The 17,411-nt window shown below is 39.8% G+C and overlaps 1 protein-coding gene across 6 annotated transcripts in view; it reads left to right on the top strand.

Annotated features, from left to right (window-relative positions):
* Window positions 1-640: 640 nt before the first annotated feature.
* The window catches only part of CEP83 (centrosomal protein 83), a 32,795-nt gene continuing 16,024 nt past the window's right edge, over window positions 641-17,411 (top strand). For 3 of the 6 annotated variants that reach the window (XR_009631586.2, XM_060777314.2, XM_060777317.2), the window contains exons 1-8: window positions 757-912; window positions 3,337-3,397; window positions 7,716-7,979; window positions 8,382-8,532; window positions 9,724-9,816; window positions 11,243-11,374; window positions 12,166-12,417; window positions 14,639-14,770. Coding sequence is in view for 5 of the 6 variants with exons in the window: in XM_060777314.2 (XP_060633297.2) it covers window positions 7,828-7,979; window positions 8,382-8,532; window positions 9,724-9,816; window positions 11,243-11,374; window positions 12,166-12,417; window positions 14,639-14,770 (912 nt within the window). In the remaining variant the exon portion in view is untranslated. Of the gene's footprint in view, window positions 736-756; window positions 913-3,336; window positions 3,398-7,715; window positions 7,980-8,381; window positions 8,533-9,723; window positions 9,817-11,242; window positions 11,375-12,165; window positions 12,418-14,638; window positions 14,771-17,411 lie in introns of those variants that run through there. The other 3 variants (XM_060777316.2, XM_060777312.2, XM_060777313.2) reach the window with 2 other exon arrangements.

Here is a 17,411-nt window from a genome sequence, read left to right as displayed (position 1 = left end):
GAACTAGGGAAAAGGGTTTAAATATCTGTGGAATGACCAGGGTGGGACAAAGAACTCTTGTCTGCTGGAGCTAGGTGTGAGTGTTTCAACTGACCACCTTGATTAGCATTTGATGACCTGGCAGTGCCTGGGGCAATTTTTTGTTGAGAGGCGATTAGATTATTTTATTTATTATTTATTTATTATTATTCAAACTTATATGCTGCCACTCCCCTGGAGCTTGGAGCAGCTTACAAGAACAGGCTAAAATCTAACACAATTTAAAAACAATTTAAAAACAATTTAAAAACAGCAATATCAAAGATCAAAGGCCTGTTGAAACAGACATGTCTTACATCAAACTGTATTAATTCTATAGTTTAGAATGCACCCCAGAATCCAGTCATTAGACTCCACTTACTCTCTCCATGTTAACTCCAAGGCAGCCATTATAAATGTACAAAAGCAAGACCCAACTAGCCGCCTTTGAAGACAAAAGGTAAGAAACGTATAGAACCCAACTGTCATTTAACTGACTGCCGTTAGAGCTGAAAAAGAAGCTGAACACAAAGCCACGCCCCCCTCCTCTGCTATTGGCTCAGCTCTGCGTGCCACGGCACAAACCCCGCCCACTCTGGGCTTCGCGCGCCGCCTCGCGCCCCCTGCCCGGCTTCTTCCGCGTTCCCATCATGCTCCGGGGCCGCCGGAAAGCTTGACCGGTGGAGGGTTCGTGCCTACAGCTCGGGGAATGGCAAGGTAGGCGGCGCCTCTACGGGTCCCGAGAGGGCTCAAGCCAAGGGGGCGGGGCGAGTGGGGCTGAGGCGCCATTTTTAAACAGCCGAAGTAAGCGAGAGGCGGTTGAGGCGAAGGAAGGAGCCTGAAAAGGGAAGGCAGGAGAGGAGCCCATACTACCCTTACTCCCTTCCGGCCTGGGTGAGCCTAGCCTTTCCTTTGGATTGTCTGATTGTTCAGAAGGAGCGCCTAGCCTAGTCGCGAGGCCCTTTCGGCCTGTAGTCACCCAACAGCCCTGTGAGGCAGGCCAGGGGAATCTTCCAAACCCAGGTCGTGATTTTTCTTCTTCCTGGTCACACTGTAAAATTAATTCAGTTCCAAATCGTTTTTAACTGCTGTGGAATCCTGGGAGTTGTCCTTTGGCGAAACACCAGCGCTGTTTTGCAGAGAAGACCTTGTGAAACTACAATTCCCAGGAGTCCATCTCATTGAGCCGTAGCATTTAAAAGTGGTGTCATTTTAATTTTATATTAATTCTATACTGTAGATCAAAGCATGGGCAAACTTGGGCCCTCCAGGTATTTTGGACTCCAACTCCCACCATTCCTAACAGCCTCAGGCCCTTTCTTTCCCTCCTCAGTTTAAGGGGGGCTGTGGGGGAAAAGGAAAGGGCCCGAGGCTGATAGGAATTCTGGGAGTTAAAGTCCAAAACACCTGGAGGACCCACGTTTGCCCATGCCTGCTGTAGATGCACGTGGTCACCACTACGTTACACTAATGTATATCTCATAATATATGCTCTACAGTATTTATTGGTATTATGAATTTTAATAGCAATATGTAAATCCAGTCATGTTTCAGAAAACCATTATTTCATGACAACACCGGAGCCCCTGGTGGCGCAGTGGGTTAAAGCACTGTGCCGGCAGGACTGAAGACCAACAGGTCGCAGGTTTGAATCCAGGGAGAGGTGGATGAGCTCCCTCTATTAGCTCCAGCTCCTCATGCGGGGACATGAGAGAAGCCTCCCACAAGGATGATAAAACATCAAAATCATCCAGGCGTCCCCTGGGCAATGTCCTTGCAGACGGCCAATTCTCTCACAACAGGAGCGGTTGCTACTGACACGACAAAAAAAAAATGACAACACTATGCAATGCGATTTTTGTTCCTCTGTTATAAATGTCATTTCCTTATAAATTCTATCATAAAAACATGGGGAAAAAATCTTAAACTGCAAAAACTTTGTTTTGGTGGGACATCCTGCAGCATATTTTGCTATAGTTTTTCAGTGAATGTCTCAGAGTCTCAACTAATTCAGCATTGGCTGGATCTACTCTGTTCCACACCCCAGGATCTGATTCTAGAATATCAGCTTTGAACCCAGTTTATATGAACCTGTGCTGCCCGATAATGTGAAATAAACATATAATCTGGGATCAGATTCTGGAATATAGGACAGTGTGGAAGGAGCCATAGTTTGTGGCAGTTTCTGGAGTATAACCACTACTTTCAAAGTAAGTAGCAAACAGTTAAACAGAAAAAATGAACTTTTTTAATGGTTGCATGGTATAATTTTTTGTGTGTGTATTTAATATGTTGTATTTTCCAGTTAGGGTTATAATTTAATTTTTAATAATATAAGAATTTACCATAACATTCAAACAGCAACAGATGATGTATTACAGACCATACACACACCCCAAACCCATATCCCATACAAAATAAAACCTCTTCCCCACACTTTTGCACTCTTCATCCTGACTTCTAACACTGAACCACTATGAAGCCTTTAAGCCAATTTATCTATCCTTGTTCATAGCCTAATCATAAATTCCTAATGGAGCTCCTCCATGTCACTGACTTTCCAGTGGTGCTATTGAGTACAGTGGTCCCTTGGTATCGGCTGGGGTTTGGTGCCAGGGCACTTCTCCTCTTTAGATAAAAAAAAAATCCATAGAGGCTCAAGTCCCATTACATCCAATGGAGTAGTAAAATGGTGTCATTCATATATATATATACACACACACACACATATTAAAGAATCAAGATCTGCTTTTGGACTTTTTAGAAATATTTTCCAAGCCAAAATAGTTGAATCTGTGGCTACAGAGGTCCAGCATGTGACATGTCTAATAAAGATGCTGAGATGATTAAGGCTTCAGTGTCATCAGATGGGAACACTAACTGCTTCTCTGGAACCAGAGTAAAGAGAGGGGCCAAGAAGACAGTGCCATCTTGTCTTCAGTATCATCAGTTGGGAGCCCCTCCCCTCAACACCAACTGCTGCTCTGGGACCAGAGTAAAGAGAGGGGTTCAGGAAGATAGTGTATTTATTGTATTGTATATTACTTGTAAGCCACTCTGAATCCTCTTCGAGGTGAGAAGGGTGGCATATAAATGTCATAAATAAATAAATAAATTGAGTGGATTCACTTGGAGTGTTGACACATGTCAGGTGCCTTTTCTATGAGATGTATTTTTTTTACTGTTTTGTGGCAAGCAAAGCTTTGCAACATGGTATAGGTAAAATGAGCATTAAGTATAGTCAGTCTCTTGACGCTAATGCTAATTCTACCCAATTTTTAATAACTTGTTATATTTTATTTTAACCCCGCCCCCCAGGATCTCCAGATGGCATAGATGATTCTCCATCTCATTTTTATCTGCACAACGGCCTTGGGAGGTAAGTTCACCTCAAAAAGGGTTTGTTTTTTTTGTATGTGTCAGGAGCAACTTGAGAAACTGCAAGTTGCTTCTGGTGTGAGAGAATTGACTGCTCACCCTGCTTCCCAGATTTGAACCGCCACCCTTTCTGTCAGTAGTCCTGACGGCACAAGGGTTTAACCCATTGTGCCACCAGGGACTCAAAAAGTGTGACAGACCGAATGCCTCTCATTGCTGAGGATTTAAACCCTGCTTTCCCTAATGTCTTTTCACTAACAAGTAAAAACCTTTTTACTTAGAGGCATTTTGTTTTTGATACATTGTTGCAGAAAGATAAATTTAACTAATTTATGAGGCCATAAAGAAAAAAGACTCCGGGGAATGTGGAATGCGGAAGAACTTCATCGGTGTCATTGATGGATGATGAAAAGCAGCAGCTCCCCTGGCGGCCAGAAAAAAGTTAAATAGCCTCGGTGTATTTGTGTGTTAAATGTTGTTTGTCAAACTGGCATTGAATGTTTGCCATATATGTGTTTACTGTAATCCGCCCTGAGTCCCCTGCGGGGTGAGAAGGGTGGAATATAAGAACTGTAAATAAATAAATAAAGAGCTTTTTCTAGGTATAGGTGAGAGTTGTGTTTATTTTATTACATTTTACTTTTTTTAAAAAAAATAGAAACTGGTTTAATTTTATGTTTACTTTTGTACTAAGCATTTTTATTGCATTTTTAGTTGAAGTGTTTTATTTATTTATTTATTTACTGCGCTTATATACCGCAATTCTCAGCCCCAAGGGCGACTCATTGCGATGTACAACATGAAGAAAAACAAGTGCAATCTACAAAGCATAGTGCAAAACAGTGTACAATTCATCATAATCATAAAAACATCTTATCAGACAACAACATTACTACAAAATTACTACTACATTCCGAATCGTCTCATCGTCAAGCCACAATCCGATCTCATTTTCGCTGTTCCATTCCTATGGTCAATTGCCAGTCATTGCACTTATTGATCAAATGCCTTCTTAAATAGCCAGGTCTTTAACTTCCTGCGGAATATTAGCAGGGTGGGGGCTAGCCTGATGTCCACGGGAAGGGTGTTCCACAGCCGAGGAGCCACCACCGAGAAGGCCCTATCTCTCGTCCCCACCAGCCGTGCCTGTGAGGCAGGCGGGATCGAGAGCAGGGCCTCCCCGGAAGATCTCAAAGTCCTTGTGGGCTCATAGGCCGAGAGGCGGTCAGTTAGGTATTTTGGGCCAGAACCGTTTAGGGCTTTATAGGCCAATGCCAGCACCTTGAATTGAGCCTGGTAGCAGATCGGCAGCCAGTGGAGCTGGTACAGCAGGGGGGTTGTATGCTCCCTACGTCCCGCTCCTGTTAGTATCATGGCTGCCGCACGTTGGAGCAGTTGGAGCTTCCGGGCCGTCTTCAAAGGCAACCCCACGTAGAGCGCGTTGCAGTAGTCTAAGCGGGATGTAACCAGAGCGTGGACTACCGTGGCCAAGTCAGACTTCCCAAGATACGGGCGCAGCTGGCGCACGAGCCTAAGCTGTGCAAATGCTCCCCTGGTCACCGCCGAGACCTGGGGCTCCAGGCTCAGCGATGAATCCAGGATCACACCCAAGCTGTGAACCTGCGCCTTCAAGGGGAGTGCGACCCCATCCAGCACAGGCTGTAACCCTATACCCTGTTCGGCCTTGTGACTGACCAGGAGTACCTCTGTCTTGTCTGGATTCAATTTCAATTTGTTCGCCCTCATCCAGACCGTTACAGCGGCCAGGCACCGGTTCAGGACCTCGACAGCCTCCTTAGTAGCAGGTGGAAAGGAGTGACAGAGTTGGACATCATCTGCGTACAGATGACACCGTACCCCGAAACTCCGGATGATCTCACCCAGCGGCTTCATGTAGATATTAAACAGCATGGGGGACAGTATTGAGCCCTGAGGAACCCCACACGACAAGGGTTGTGGGGTTGAACAGGTGTCTCCCAATAACACCTGGGAGCGACCCTCCAGGAATGACCGGAAACACTGTAAAACAGTGCCCCCGAGACCCATCCCCGCAAGGCACTCCAGAAGGATACCGTGGTCGACGGTATCGAAGGCCGCTGAGAGGTCCAGCAGCACCAACAGGGACACACTCCCCCTGTCGAGCTCCCGGCGCAGATCATCCACTAAGGCGACCAAGACTGTCTCAGTACCATGTCCCGGTCTGAAGCCAGACTGTTTTGTCCATCATGCATCTTATGCATAGAGAAAGATGGGATGTAAATTAAATAAAAACTCATTTATTGCACCACACTATCCTGGACCATTTTAATTTCTGAGCTGTAATCATATGAGAGTAAGGCCAACAAAGTGAAATGTGGTTTCTATCTTAGCTATATGTAAGATTATGGTGCTACACCATTCACCATCCTAGAAGGGTATTATATTGTAATCACTGTTTCAGTGAAATAGAATGTTCAATTGCCAATCAGATTTTTTTCTCAATGGAACTGATAAGTGGAAAATGAAGTTGATGGCATTACTATTATACCTCAGCAAAAAAGAGCTACACTTCAGGGGAAATGTCTTTCCAAAAATATTTATTGAAGCAGATGCTTTAACTGAAAGATTCCTACATCTCTAAAACAGTGGTTCTCAACCTGTGGGTCACCAGTTGTTTTGACCTTCAACTCCCAGAAATCCGAACAGCTGGAAAACTGGCTAGGATTTCTGGGAATTGTAGGTCAAAACACCTGGGAACCCACAGGTTGAGAACCACTGTCCTAAAGAAATGTGTAAATGCTATCAGGAATGGTTTTTGCAAGTTGTTACTCTGATGTAATTTGCCTGTTGATAGATGTTGCAAATACTTTCTTGTATAGGAATGGCATACAGGTACAAACAGCTTCATTATTATTTTATTGCTATATATTTCTTAAGAAAATGATTCCCTGGGCAGGATCTGTTTAGTCTGTTAGACAGTTGCAAAGCAAATTGCAGGGGTTGCTACCTTAATACCATTATAGATAAAGATACGTTATCTAGAAATCTGTTAAAAAGTGATTGCAGAACTATTTGTGCCATGCTACTTATATTGTTACTTCCATTGACATTTTAAAAATAGATATTATTAGGCAATCACTTAATTTTTCAAATGGAGCTCCCGGTGGCGCAATGAGTTAAACCCTTGTGCCGGTAGGACTGCTAACCGAAAGGTTAGCGGTTCGAATCCAGTGAGCGGGGTCAGCTGTCTGTCAGCTCCAGCTTCTCAAGCAGGGACAGGAGAGAAGCCTCCCAAAGGATGATAAAACATCCGGGCGTCCCCTGGGCAATGTCCTTGCAGACGGCCAATTCTCTCACACCAGAAGTGACTTGCAGTTTCTCATATCACTCCTGACACAAAAAATGTGGAGTAATGTGTCTAGAAAAATTACTTCGCATACCATTTGAATGTTTTGAAATTTCCCAGAAGATGTCAGTATAATCCTAAAATTTGTTTCGTTATATGCTATTTTTCTCTGCCAATAACTATAAACATTCGTCAAAATAGTAAGATTTAAAAGCAATTTAACGACTTGTAAACATGTTTAACATAGCAGTCATTTATGTGGATGAAATTTCTATTAAAGGAATTTTCCCATGTGTTGTTTCAGTTCAGTATTTTAAATGGTCTTACAGTGTTAGTTGCAGATTTGGATTTTTTGCTGCTAGCTTTCTGGCAACACTTAGGCCCCTGCATTTCTTTGAGTGGGCATATTAAGAGCACTAAATGGTGATGTTATTTGCTTGATGAAATACTTGAATAAAAAAAAATATTATGGATGATATGTATGTCCTGCTTTTTAGGGTGCAATTTACTTTATAACACAACATTCAAGATAAGCTTATATTGTGAGAAGGCCTTACTGGCATTTAAAGTTGGTTTTTGTTTTTGTTTTGTTTTGTTTTGCTCCAGGCAAGTTTTAACATTACATGATAAAGCACTCTGCTACTTCTGTTGATAGGTTAGTATAATGGTAGCTGCTGCACTTATCATTAAGTAGGATACATTTTCACCATGAGGTAAAACAGTTTGGCTATCTTTCACACATGGAACAGATCTTTTGGCCCAAAGGGACCTCCCAACAGTATGGCACAGAAAGAAAGTTCAAGTAATAAAGAGTTATTTTCATTGCTAGTTTATATATTTGGTTTAATGAGGTGGTTTTGAAAATGAAACCAACCAAAAATATAATTGCACAGTTGTCAAAGAAATTATGAAGAGCTTCAACTCAGATTTAAAGAGGAGCCCTTTAAATTATGAATATATTAACAACTAATTGGGTGCTTTTCTGTTTTTGCAGGTAATTTGTCCTCTAGGGATGCCAACTGGAGAGAAAGCCGTCTCTATGACAGTAGCAGGCTTGTGCTGACAGCGATTTTGCTTGGTTGTCATCTCATTCGCTTCCTGTCAGAATGGATACCTTGCCAAACATCCTTTCTTCAGTGGGTGGAAATGCTGATGTTGCTAACTCACATGCGGAAGTGCAGAAACTGTTAATTGATGAGAGGATACGATGTGAACATCATAAAACTAATTATCAAACTCTAAAAGCAGAACATACAAGGTATAGTAGGGGCCTTTCTTTTCTTTTTCACTGTAAATTGAAAAGGCAAGAAAGATTTTCCTTTGCTGTTGCTAACTTTCAGTAATGAATACATTCAGTACTGAAAACAAGTTATGAGGTAGTTGTGTAAGTAAATTGATTGCAGCAATTCTCAATATTAGGTGTTCAGGAGACAGGAAATCGCTGCTTTGGGGCAATTATTATTTTTGTAGTTTGAAGATACTTAAAACTAGGAAGAGAACATTAAATCTGCTAATTTTGATATTACTCTAGCCTCATCTCTTCATTTAATAGTCCTAGTTGTCATGCTTCCTCTATTTTGTATATGTAAAATTGTGCCATATAAATATGTACTCTGTAGATAGAAAACAAAACAACATTTATGGTTATTTCCCCTTGCAGGTTACTCGATGAATATACGAAATTGCAAAATGAGCTCAAACAGCTGTTGCATGAAAAACAAACTATTCACGAAAAATTTCAGCTTCTGCTTGCTGAACTCAGAGAGGAACTATTGGCCAAAACTAGAGAAATAGAGGAATTAAAGATGCAGGTATGCTTTCAACATGGTTTTGTGAACATCAAACTTTTGCATTAGTTTGCCATACATTTTAGCCCTCATTTTATTATTTTCCATTGTGTCTGGATTTTTTAAATTAACACCCACCTAATAGTTAAAGAAATGCTTCAGGTCATGCAGTGTAAGCCAGTGTGTATCTCCTCTTTTTCCTTCTTTGGATGTAGAATTTCCATACTAAATTCAAACTTATTTTAAATGGACTCTATTTCTTTGGAAGCTTTTAAACAGAGGCTGGATGGCCATCTGTCAGGGGTGATTTGAATGCAATATTCCTGCTTCTTGGCAGGGGGTTGGACTGGATGGCCCATGAGGTCTCTTCCAACTCTTTGATTCTATGACTCAGTTAATAGCAACTTATCCTTAAGCATTGCATGTTGCTATTTCAAAAGAAATCTTAGCTGCATTTGGCCTCATGGAACTAGTTTCATTGTGTCTTGTTAATATGGAATACATGGAACAGTTGCTCCATGAACTGATTTTATGCAGCTTAATTTGTATTTTTTTAGTAAAGTGCTAAGAGAGATATTGATTAAATCAGAAAAGAGTTATATGCTTCCTAGAAAAGTGTTTCAGTTTTTCTGACTTGCTTTCTTTGATCTAGTAAATAATGTAGTTTGCTATGAAAATACAAAGCTTTGAAAAAAGTGTTTTCAGTTCTTGTTGGGGTTACTCTAGTCTAAATTATACCTTTTTTAGGACTTTAAATCTGAATAAATCTGAATATACCCACTTCTTGTTCAACATGCTAGCTTTCAGAATTGATTTTTCTTCATAATGACAGTTAAATGTTGTGAACAAATGTTCATATACTCTCAAAAACAGCCTTTGTGGCAGAAATTGTCCAGTACAATCTTGTGAGTGTGCAATCTAACACTTGTTCAGAAGTGACCATCACTCAGTTAAGCACGACTTATTCCCATTAGCTCCAGTTCGTGATCAAGTGAAGAGAATCTTGTTATCTAGTCAGTGGTTCAAAGGAGGACTGTGACTTCTTTGTTTGCTACCAGTTTCAGTACTTCAGGAATGTGCAATGTAACCAGATGGCAATGGAATTTTATTTGGTAACAGCAGGATACAAAGAGTAAACATTATCTACTTTCAAACACATATTCTTTGTTGCAACTGCTGTTGAGCTACTTTGTATTTTTTTCTGGTGACATTTAGGTCATAACTCCACAGAAGCTTGAATTGTTGAAAGCACAAATACAGCAAGACTTAGAAACACCTATGAGAGAACGCTTTCGAAAGCTGGATGAAGTAAGTAGAAATATGGTATTCCATAAAATGACAGGTATCTGTCCAGACTTCCCATATAATCAGTTCTTAAACAGCCCTAAACCTAATGAACGCTTCCGATCTTCAAATGAATTGCTTTTGTGACTTGTTAGCTGCTAGGGCTGTGTGATCCATTAAAAATGATTGAAAAATCATTACAAAAGTGAGAGGTGCTGGTGCTTTGTTTCAAAAGTGTTTCTAAAATATAATTTGTAAAACATTTGCTATTATAATGAGAGTAACGAAATTTTATTACTATTTCGTTATAGTAATTACACATAACTACTATTATTGGAAAAACTTCAGAGGCTCCTTTCTCCCTCATTTTTAAAGCTATTGGAATGAAACTTGCTACAATGGTAGAACGCACTGTTACCCACCAAATTTCAGAATGTTTCACTTATCTATGGATTTTTGGGAATTTTTCAAAGTTTTTATAAACAGCATTTAAAAAAACCCCTACAAGAGCGATCTACTTGAATTTTACATACAATGCACAAGATAACCAGGGCACTAATCCATGGAAGTTTCAGAAAGATTCACACATCTACAGATTTTTGGGGGATTTAAAAAGTTTAGACAAAAACAATTTAATCCCCTAAAATGCGACAACAGCAATTCCCTTGAATGTATATCTGTCTTTATGACACACAACCACATAACTTCAACTTAGTACAGATTGCTATTAGTATAATATTTATTCTATTACTTACTTACTTTAGTCCTCTTTGCAGATTCAATCATTCTATTTATTACTGACTCTAAACTACTGGTGTCATTGGGGTTTCTGATGCTGAGCACTGCATTCTGGCAAATGTAGTTTAGAGCAGGGCCTTCTCTGCCACAGGGGGCCTTGCCTTCCCAAACTAATTTAAGATGGCTGTGTTCTCAGTCTCCCGCTCATTAACTTTGGTCCCACCCCCAGTGCCTTCCTTATGGCAATCAGGCCAAAGAAAAAGGGTTGGTTTTTAAAGCACTTTATGTGTTCTTGGCTTTACCAAGGTTGCTTAATGCTTATACTGAAAATTAATCTGCCCTTGGGAGGCATCCAAATGTTACAGAATCTTAATGAAAAGTATTGGTGAGTGTTTCAATTTCTAAATTCCCTCCACCTTTGCTGCATGTTTCTAATATTGATTCATATGCACGAATTTAACAAATTGGATCCTAAATATGAATTAAAAACAAAATTATGCATAATCCTATTAGCTGCCCTTTTCATTTGTCAACATTCTCATTGAAATGTGGTGCTTAAACAGTATGCAGAATGACTTATCCTTGATCTCATGATCTGTGCCCTAACTATGGTATTTCATTTGTCCATTGCTGGTGGTGTTGGGCATTTTACACATTTTTACTCACTTCTGTTTGTTCTTCAGTTCATTCACCCATGTTCTTTTTAATTTAGGAAGTAGAAAAATACAGAGCAGAATATAACAAACTTCGATATGAACATACTTTCGTGAAATCAGAGTTTGAACATCAGAGAGAAGAACATGCTCGTATTTTAGAAGAGAATAAATTAAAATATGAATCTGAGGTAATTCCTAGCACAAGAAAAGTGTCTTAATTTTATTTGAATTTGAAGTTTAAAATGGAAATTGGTGAACATAGCTTTGAATCCAAGGATATCTGAAATACCATAATTCAAGTCTTTTAGAGTATTGTGAACTCTTTATGGAACTGCATATTCAGCTTACTCTGCATGTTATTCAAATATATGTCATGCTGTTACCAGTGGGCGAACAAGTTATGCACAGCACATCAGCACTCAGACTCATGAAATATGTAAATGATTGTTATTATATTTTGCTTTACTGCTATTCATAGTAAAGTGAAAATACTTTGTTGTAAAAATGCATTGATTTATTTTCCTAACTGAAAATCTGTCTTGAATGTTCATTTCAGAACCAAAATACTTAACCATTTTAAAATAGTTCAGGTTTCAGGGCTTACCAACTTAACTGTTTTAGAGTGCTTCACACATTAAGTGTGGAGACTATCAGTCCTTGTAATAGCAACTCCATGTATGACTTTCATCTTTCTCTGAAAGCTTTGTTTGGACTGGATCTACACTGCTATATAACTTAGCTTCAGAATGCCCATTTAAGTGCATTGAACTGGATTATATGGCAGTGTAGATTTAGCTTTGGTTGAATGAAGGAGTGGTAAGCACTGATGAGTTCACATTCCTTACATTTCCTCAGTTTATGGAAGTTGGGAGGAGAAAAGGAACAAGATTGAATCCTATGGGATTCCTCCATACTTGAGTATTGTGGTCAGTCTCCAGCTGGAATGGATCCATAATGCTTTGTGTTTAACTACTTACAGATAACACGACTAGATAAAGACAAAGAAGAACTGCGTAATCAGCTACTCAGTGTTGATCCTACAAGAGATAACAAACGTATGGAAGCTCTGTTAAGGGAGAAGACCCAACTGCTGCAGAAAGTAAAGGGCTTAGAAGCTGAAGTAGTAGAAATTAGAGCCCAGAGAGAAGACTCTAGTGTTCAAGCAGACAATGTGCAGAGGTTGCAGCAGCGACAGCTGGCTGAGATGCAAGGGACCGTCAGATCCCTGGAGGTATGAAATAAGGTTCACAGGACATAAGAAAAGAATATACTCCTATGTCTGTGGATATGAAATATCTGTCCATAGATATGAACACACATCAGGATATTGATTAATTGGGGCAGTACATGGCTGTCTCTGTTTACTGTTTTCTTCCCTTAATTGCAGATAAAATTGGTTCCCAACAATCTTGAAAATATATTGTAAATGTACATTTGCTAATTATTTTAGAAGATTTTTTGTGTCATGATATTAACAAAAAAGTATAGAATTATGTTATAGAGGTTATTCATGAATATTATTTCAATTGGAAGTGGGAGAATTCACTGCTGATTTATGGGTAACAGGATGGTCATCTGTCGGGGGTGCTTTTATTCCCTCCATGGCAGGGGGTTGGACTGAATGTCCCATGTGGTCTCTTCTAACAATATGATTCTGTAATTCATGTTTCTAATACTCTGGTAAGCAAGCCTGTTGCTTGAAATGATAAATATTTATCTTGCTTTGTATCCTAGGTATAAAACAGTAAAAATTCTACAAGTACGATTGGCAGTACTGTAATATGTTATACTGCGGCTTAAGACTATATGGTTCAAGTGATAACTCCCCCCCCCCCCACCCCCGTTCTGCCACCAAGATGGAAGGATATAAACTACTCCAAATTTGAGAGGCAGTTAAGCAAAGAAACTTCTATATTTTGTGCAGTCCTAATTTGGGTTGCTGTGAATTTTCCGAGCTGTATGGCCATGTTCCAGAAGCATTCTCTCCTGACGTTTCACCCACATCTATGGCAGACATCCTCAGAGGTTGAGGTGTCTGTTGGAAACTAGATAAGTGAAGTTTATGTATCTGCGGAATGTCCAGGGTGGGAGAAAGAACTCCTGTTTGCTTCAGACAGGTGTGAATGTTGCAAATGACCACCTAGGTGTTTACGTGGGCCAAGTTGTTTGCAGCTTCAAAGCCTGGCTGATTGCTGCCTGGAGAAATCTTCTTTTGGGAGGTGTTAATCCCTGACTGGAATTCCCCTGCTTTTTGAGTGCACCTCTTTATTTACTTTCCTGATTTTCGAGTTTTTTTTTAATACTGGTAGCCAGATCCCGTTCATCTTCATGGTTTCTCTCCTTCTGCCGAAACTGTCCATATGTTTTTGGATTTCAATGGCTTCTCCGTGAGTCCAACATTATGTAGTTGTTGGAGTGGTCCAGCATTTCTGTGTTCTCAAATAATATGCTGTGTCCATATTGGTTCATCAGATGCTCTGCTATGACTGACTTCTCTGGTTGAATTAGTCTGCAGTGCCTTTCATGTTCCTAGAGTCATTTTCGGACACTGCATTTGGTGGTTCCTATGTTGACTTGTCCACAGCTGCATGGTATACAGTAGACTCCTGCAAAGGTGAGAGGATCCCTCTTGTCCTTTGCTGAACATAGCATTTGTTGGATTTGTTGAGAATCCAACAAAGGAGTCCCCCAGGCAGCAGCCAGCCAGACATTGAAGATGCAAGGCTATTAAATGCTAATCAAAGTGGACATTTGCAACATTCACACTTGCCTCAAGTGGGCAAGAGTTCTTTCTTCCACCCTGGACATTCCACAGATATATAAACTTCACTTATCTAGTTTACAACAGACCCCTCAACCTCATAGTATGTCTGCCATAGATGTTGGTGAAACGTCAGGAGAGAATGCTTCTGGAACATGGCCATATAGGCCAGAAAACTCACAGCAACCCAGTTATTCCAGCGATGAAAGCCTTTGGCAAGTTCTAATTTGATTAGTAACTGGTAGGAACCAATCATACACATTTACTATTTCCTAGTTGGCATTGGACCATGTATCAGTAGGAATTATACTTCAGAAATCCAGGCAATAGAGAACAGAATACTTGATGTCCTATTCAAATTTGGAAAATAGAACAGGAGATAAGGAAGAAAAAGGATGCAAGTTGGCCCTTTGTTGTATAAGACTAACAGCCCCACTCTGTGCATTTGATAGTATATAGTAGGAAAAGGGGAATTGATAAAAACTAGATAGTGCAGTGGAATGATACCAAAAGAAACCAATTAATTTTGAGTCTGAAAAGGAAAGCTACCTCCCCAAATATTCCCATTGAAAGAATATACTATTGATATTCATTACTTTCTGCTAAATAATATTAGGATCATAGTTCAAAAGTCATTCCTCAAGCATTATATCTCACAGGTAATATAAACATCTCTTTCTTAATTTTTAAGGCAGAAAAACAGTCAGTTAAGCTGCTTCTTGAGCGTGTTGAAAAGGAGCTGCAAATGAGCAATGAGCAAAATACCCTCTTAACAGGCAAGCTGCATAAAGCGGAACGAGAGATCAATGGCTTGACTACTAAAGTAAGGAATTTTTTATGTTGTCTAGACCATATTTTCAGAGATGTTACAGGAAGCATTATTTGCTAATTGTATGTTTGGAAACAAACTGCTCTTTCCTTTCCTCTTTTCATAATTTAGTATTTGTGAAAAGCCCATATCTGTACTTTCTTGGATCTTTTTGTGAAAACATGCCAATCATTTAGCTCTTTTGAGTTCTTTCCTAAAGCAATAATGGCATCCACAAGTCACAGTTAATAGCTATTTTCATTATGAGCAAGACAAATCGCCTTGTGCTGTGTCATTGACATTGTTGGGCTAGTTGCTGGATTGTTTGAAGGGGTTTCTGGGCTGTCCCAGTTGTGACAGCAGATGACAGTCATGCTAGTTTGGCCTTTCCCTTGGCATACCTGTTTTTCCAACATGGAGAAGAGATGGGTAGAAAGCAGTGAGGGACTTGAACAGTACCTGCAGTTTTCAGGGGCAACCTCTAATGCATTACACTAATTCTCTCTGGAGGTTAGCAGAACACAAGCCCCTTCTACACTGCCCTGATCCCAGATTATCGGACTTAAACTGGATTATATGAGACTCCACTGCCAGATAATCTGGGATGAGAAAATAATCTGGGATTAGATCCTGGGATCTCAGAGCAATGTGCAAAGGGAGCCTGTCACAAAATGGTTGTAGCTGATAAACCAATTAAGCTTTTTAGTGCAGTAACTATTGAGTCACTAGATCAAGGGATACTGTCCAAAGTATGACTCTGCTCTTTCAGTAGGTCTGTAGCCCTATCTAGAATAGACTGCACCCAGTTTTTGAAGGAGAAAACTAACTATCCATAAGGCTCCCATTTTGGTGAGTGACAGTTTATTGAGGATCAGACAGCCAATTAATGATTTCAAACACAGCTTCATTGCTTGAATGACATCTCCTGATCTGTGGAGAAATAGAATTAAGTATCATCTATATATATTAATAGCATTCAACTCCATATCTCCTGGTGACTTCACCCAGCAGCTTCAAAGCACTGGATAGTACAGGGAATAAGAATAATTGTTGCCAATGCACAGTTCAGCAGTTGGGCATGGTTCTTGTAGTTTATTTGGATTCAAATCTATGTGAAAGGTTAGCCCTGACTTAAGTCCCGTTGATTTCAGTTTGAACTAAGGATGCATCTACACTGAAAGTTTTAACTGTCAAGGCTCAGTGCTATTGAATCATGAAGTGTTACAAGGTAGTTTTCTCTGGCAAAGTGTGCTGGTTCCTCACCAAACTACAACTTCCATAATGTCATAGTATTGAGCCATGATGTCAAACTATATTACTTCTACATACTAAGTAAGACTGTCATAGGCTGGATTCAATCCCAACTATATAGAAATAAATACATTCAGGAACCGTAATTTAAGAGAGATGTTGACAAGCTGGAATGTGTCTAGACAAATGATCAAGGGTCTGGAGAACAAGCCCTATGAGAACCGGCTTAAACAGCTGGCCATGTCTGGCCTGCAGAAGAGAAGTCTGAGAGTAGACATGATGAGGGCCAGGTATAAATACGTGAAAGGAAGTCATAGGGAGAAGGGAGCAGGCTTGTTTTCTGCTGCCTTGGAGACTACGACGTGGAACCATGGCTCCAAACTACAGGGATGGAGATTCCACCTGAACATGAGGAATAACTTCCTGACTGTGGGAGCTGTTAAGCAGTGGAACTCTCTGCCCCAGAGTGTGGTGGAGGCTCCTCTGGAGGCTTTTAAACAGAGGCTGGATGGCCATCTGTCAGGGGTGCTTTGAATGTGATTTTCTGCTTCTTGGCAGGGGCTTGAACTGGATGGCCCATGAGGTCTCATCCAGCTCTATGATTCTATGTTACATTGTTGAATAATACTGTGTGTGCATGTAAAATGTTTGTATTCCATACTGGCTTGGAAAATTTTGTATTTTTGTATTGTGTTTAAATGTAATATTTAGCAGAATAAAGATCAGCAGTATTAATAACGGGGTGAAGAAAAAACCCAGGTGTCATGACCACAGGAAATGAGTTTGAAATCCATCCCTAGCCTTCAAAATAGCTTACAGACATTGTTCTTGTTTTTATTCTGTTATTACATCTTGTGAGGAAGTGATAAGATAAAGTAGAAATTATTGGTTGCAGCAGAGAGAGAAAAGAAAGAGAAAATGCCATCAGATTCTGTATAGAGAAAAAAACTGGTACAGAACAGCAAATGGAATTACTTAACATAACTTTAGAATGGAAACTTTACAGTTTTTGATGCTTACGCTCTCTCTCTCTCTCTCTCTCTCTCTCTCTCTATATATATATATATATATTCAAAGTAATTCATGTTTATTTTGTGGTGAATAAGTGAGAAATTAACCTAACTTTTTCAGTATGTGGTGAAACTATCAATATGAAACTGAATGATGTTAAACAGAACAAGTGGGTTACCACAGAAAAAACGTTGGAGGTTGTACAAAGAATCTCAATTTTGTCATTCCTTTCATTCTCTAACAATAACATTGCTGGTCTAATTGTTCAAAGTACAAGAAGTTAAACATTCAGAGCATACTCATTGCAAGTGTATATAGCTGTTTTGTAAAGCTAAATGAGAATTATTATGGAAGTTAGAATATACTGTTCCTTAATACAGTCTTATAAATAAGT

This window comes from Anolis sagrei, chromosome 5 (genome assembly GCF_037176765.1).
Source record: "Anolis sagrei isolate rAnoSag1 chromosome 5, rAnoSag1.mat, whole genome shotgun sequence".
In the NCBI taxonomy this organism is placed as follows: domain Eukaryota; kingdom Metazoa; phylum Chordata; class Lepidosauria; order Squamata; family Dactyloidae; genus Anolis; species Anolis sagrei.
Note: the sequence above shows the minus strand (reverse complement) of the source record. Positions and strands in the feature narration are given on the sequence as shown.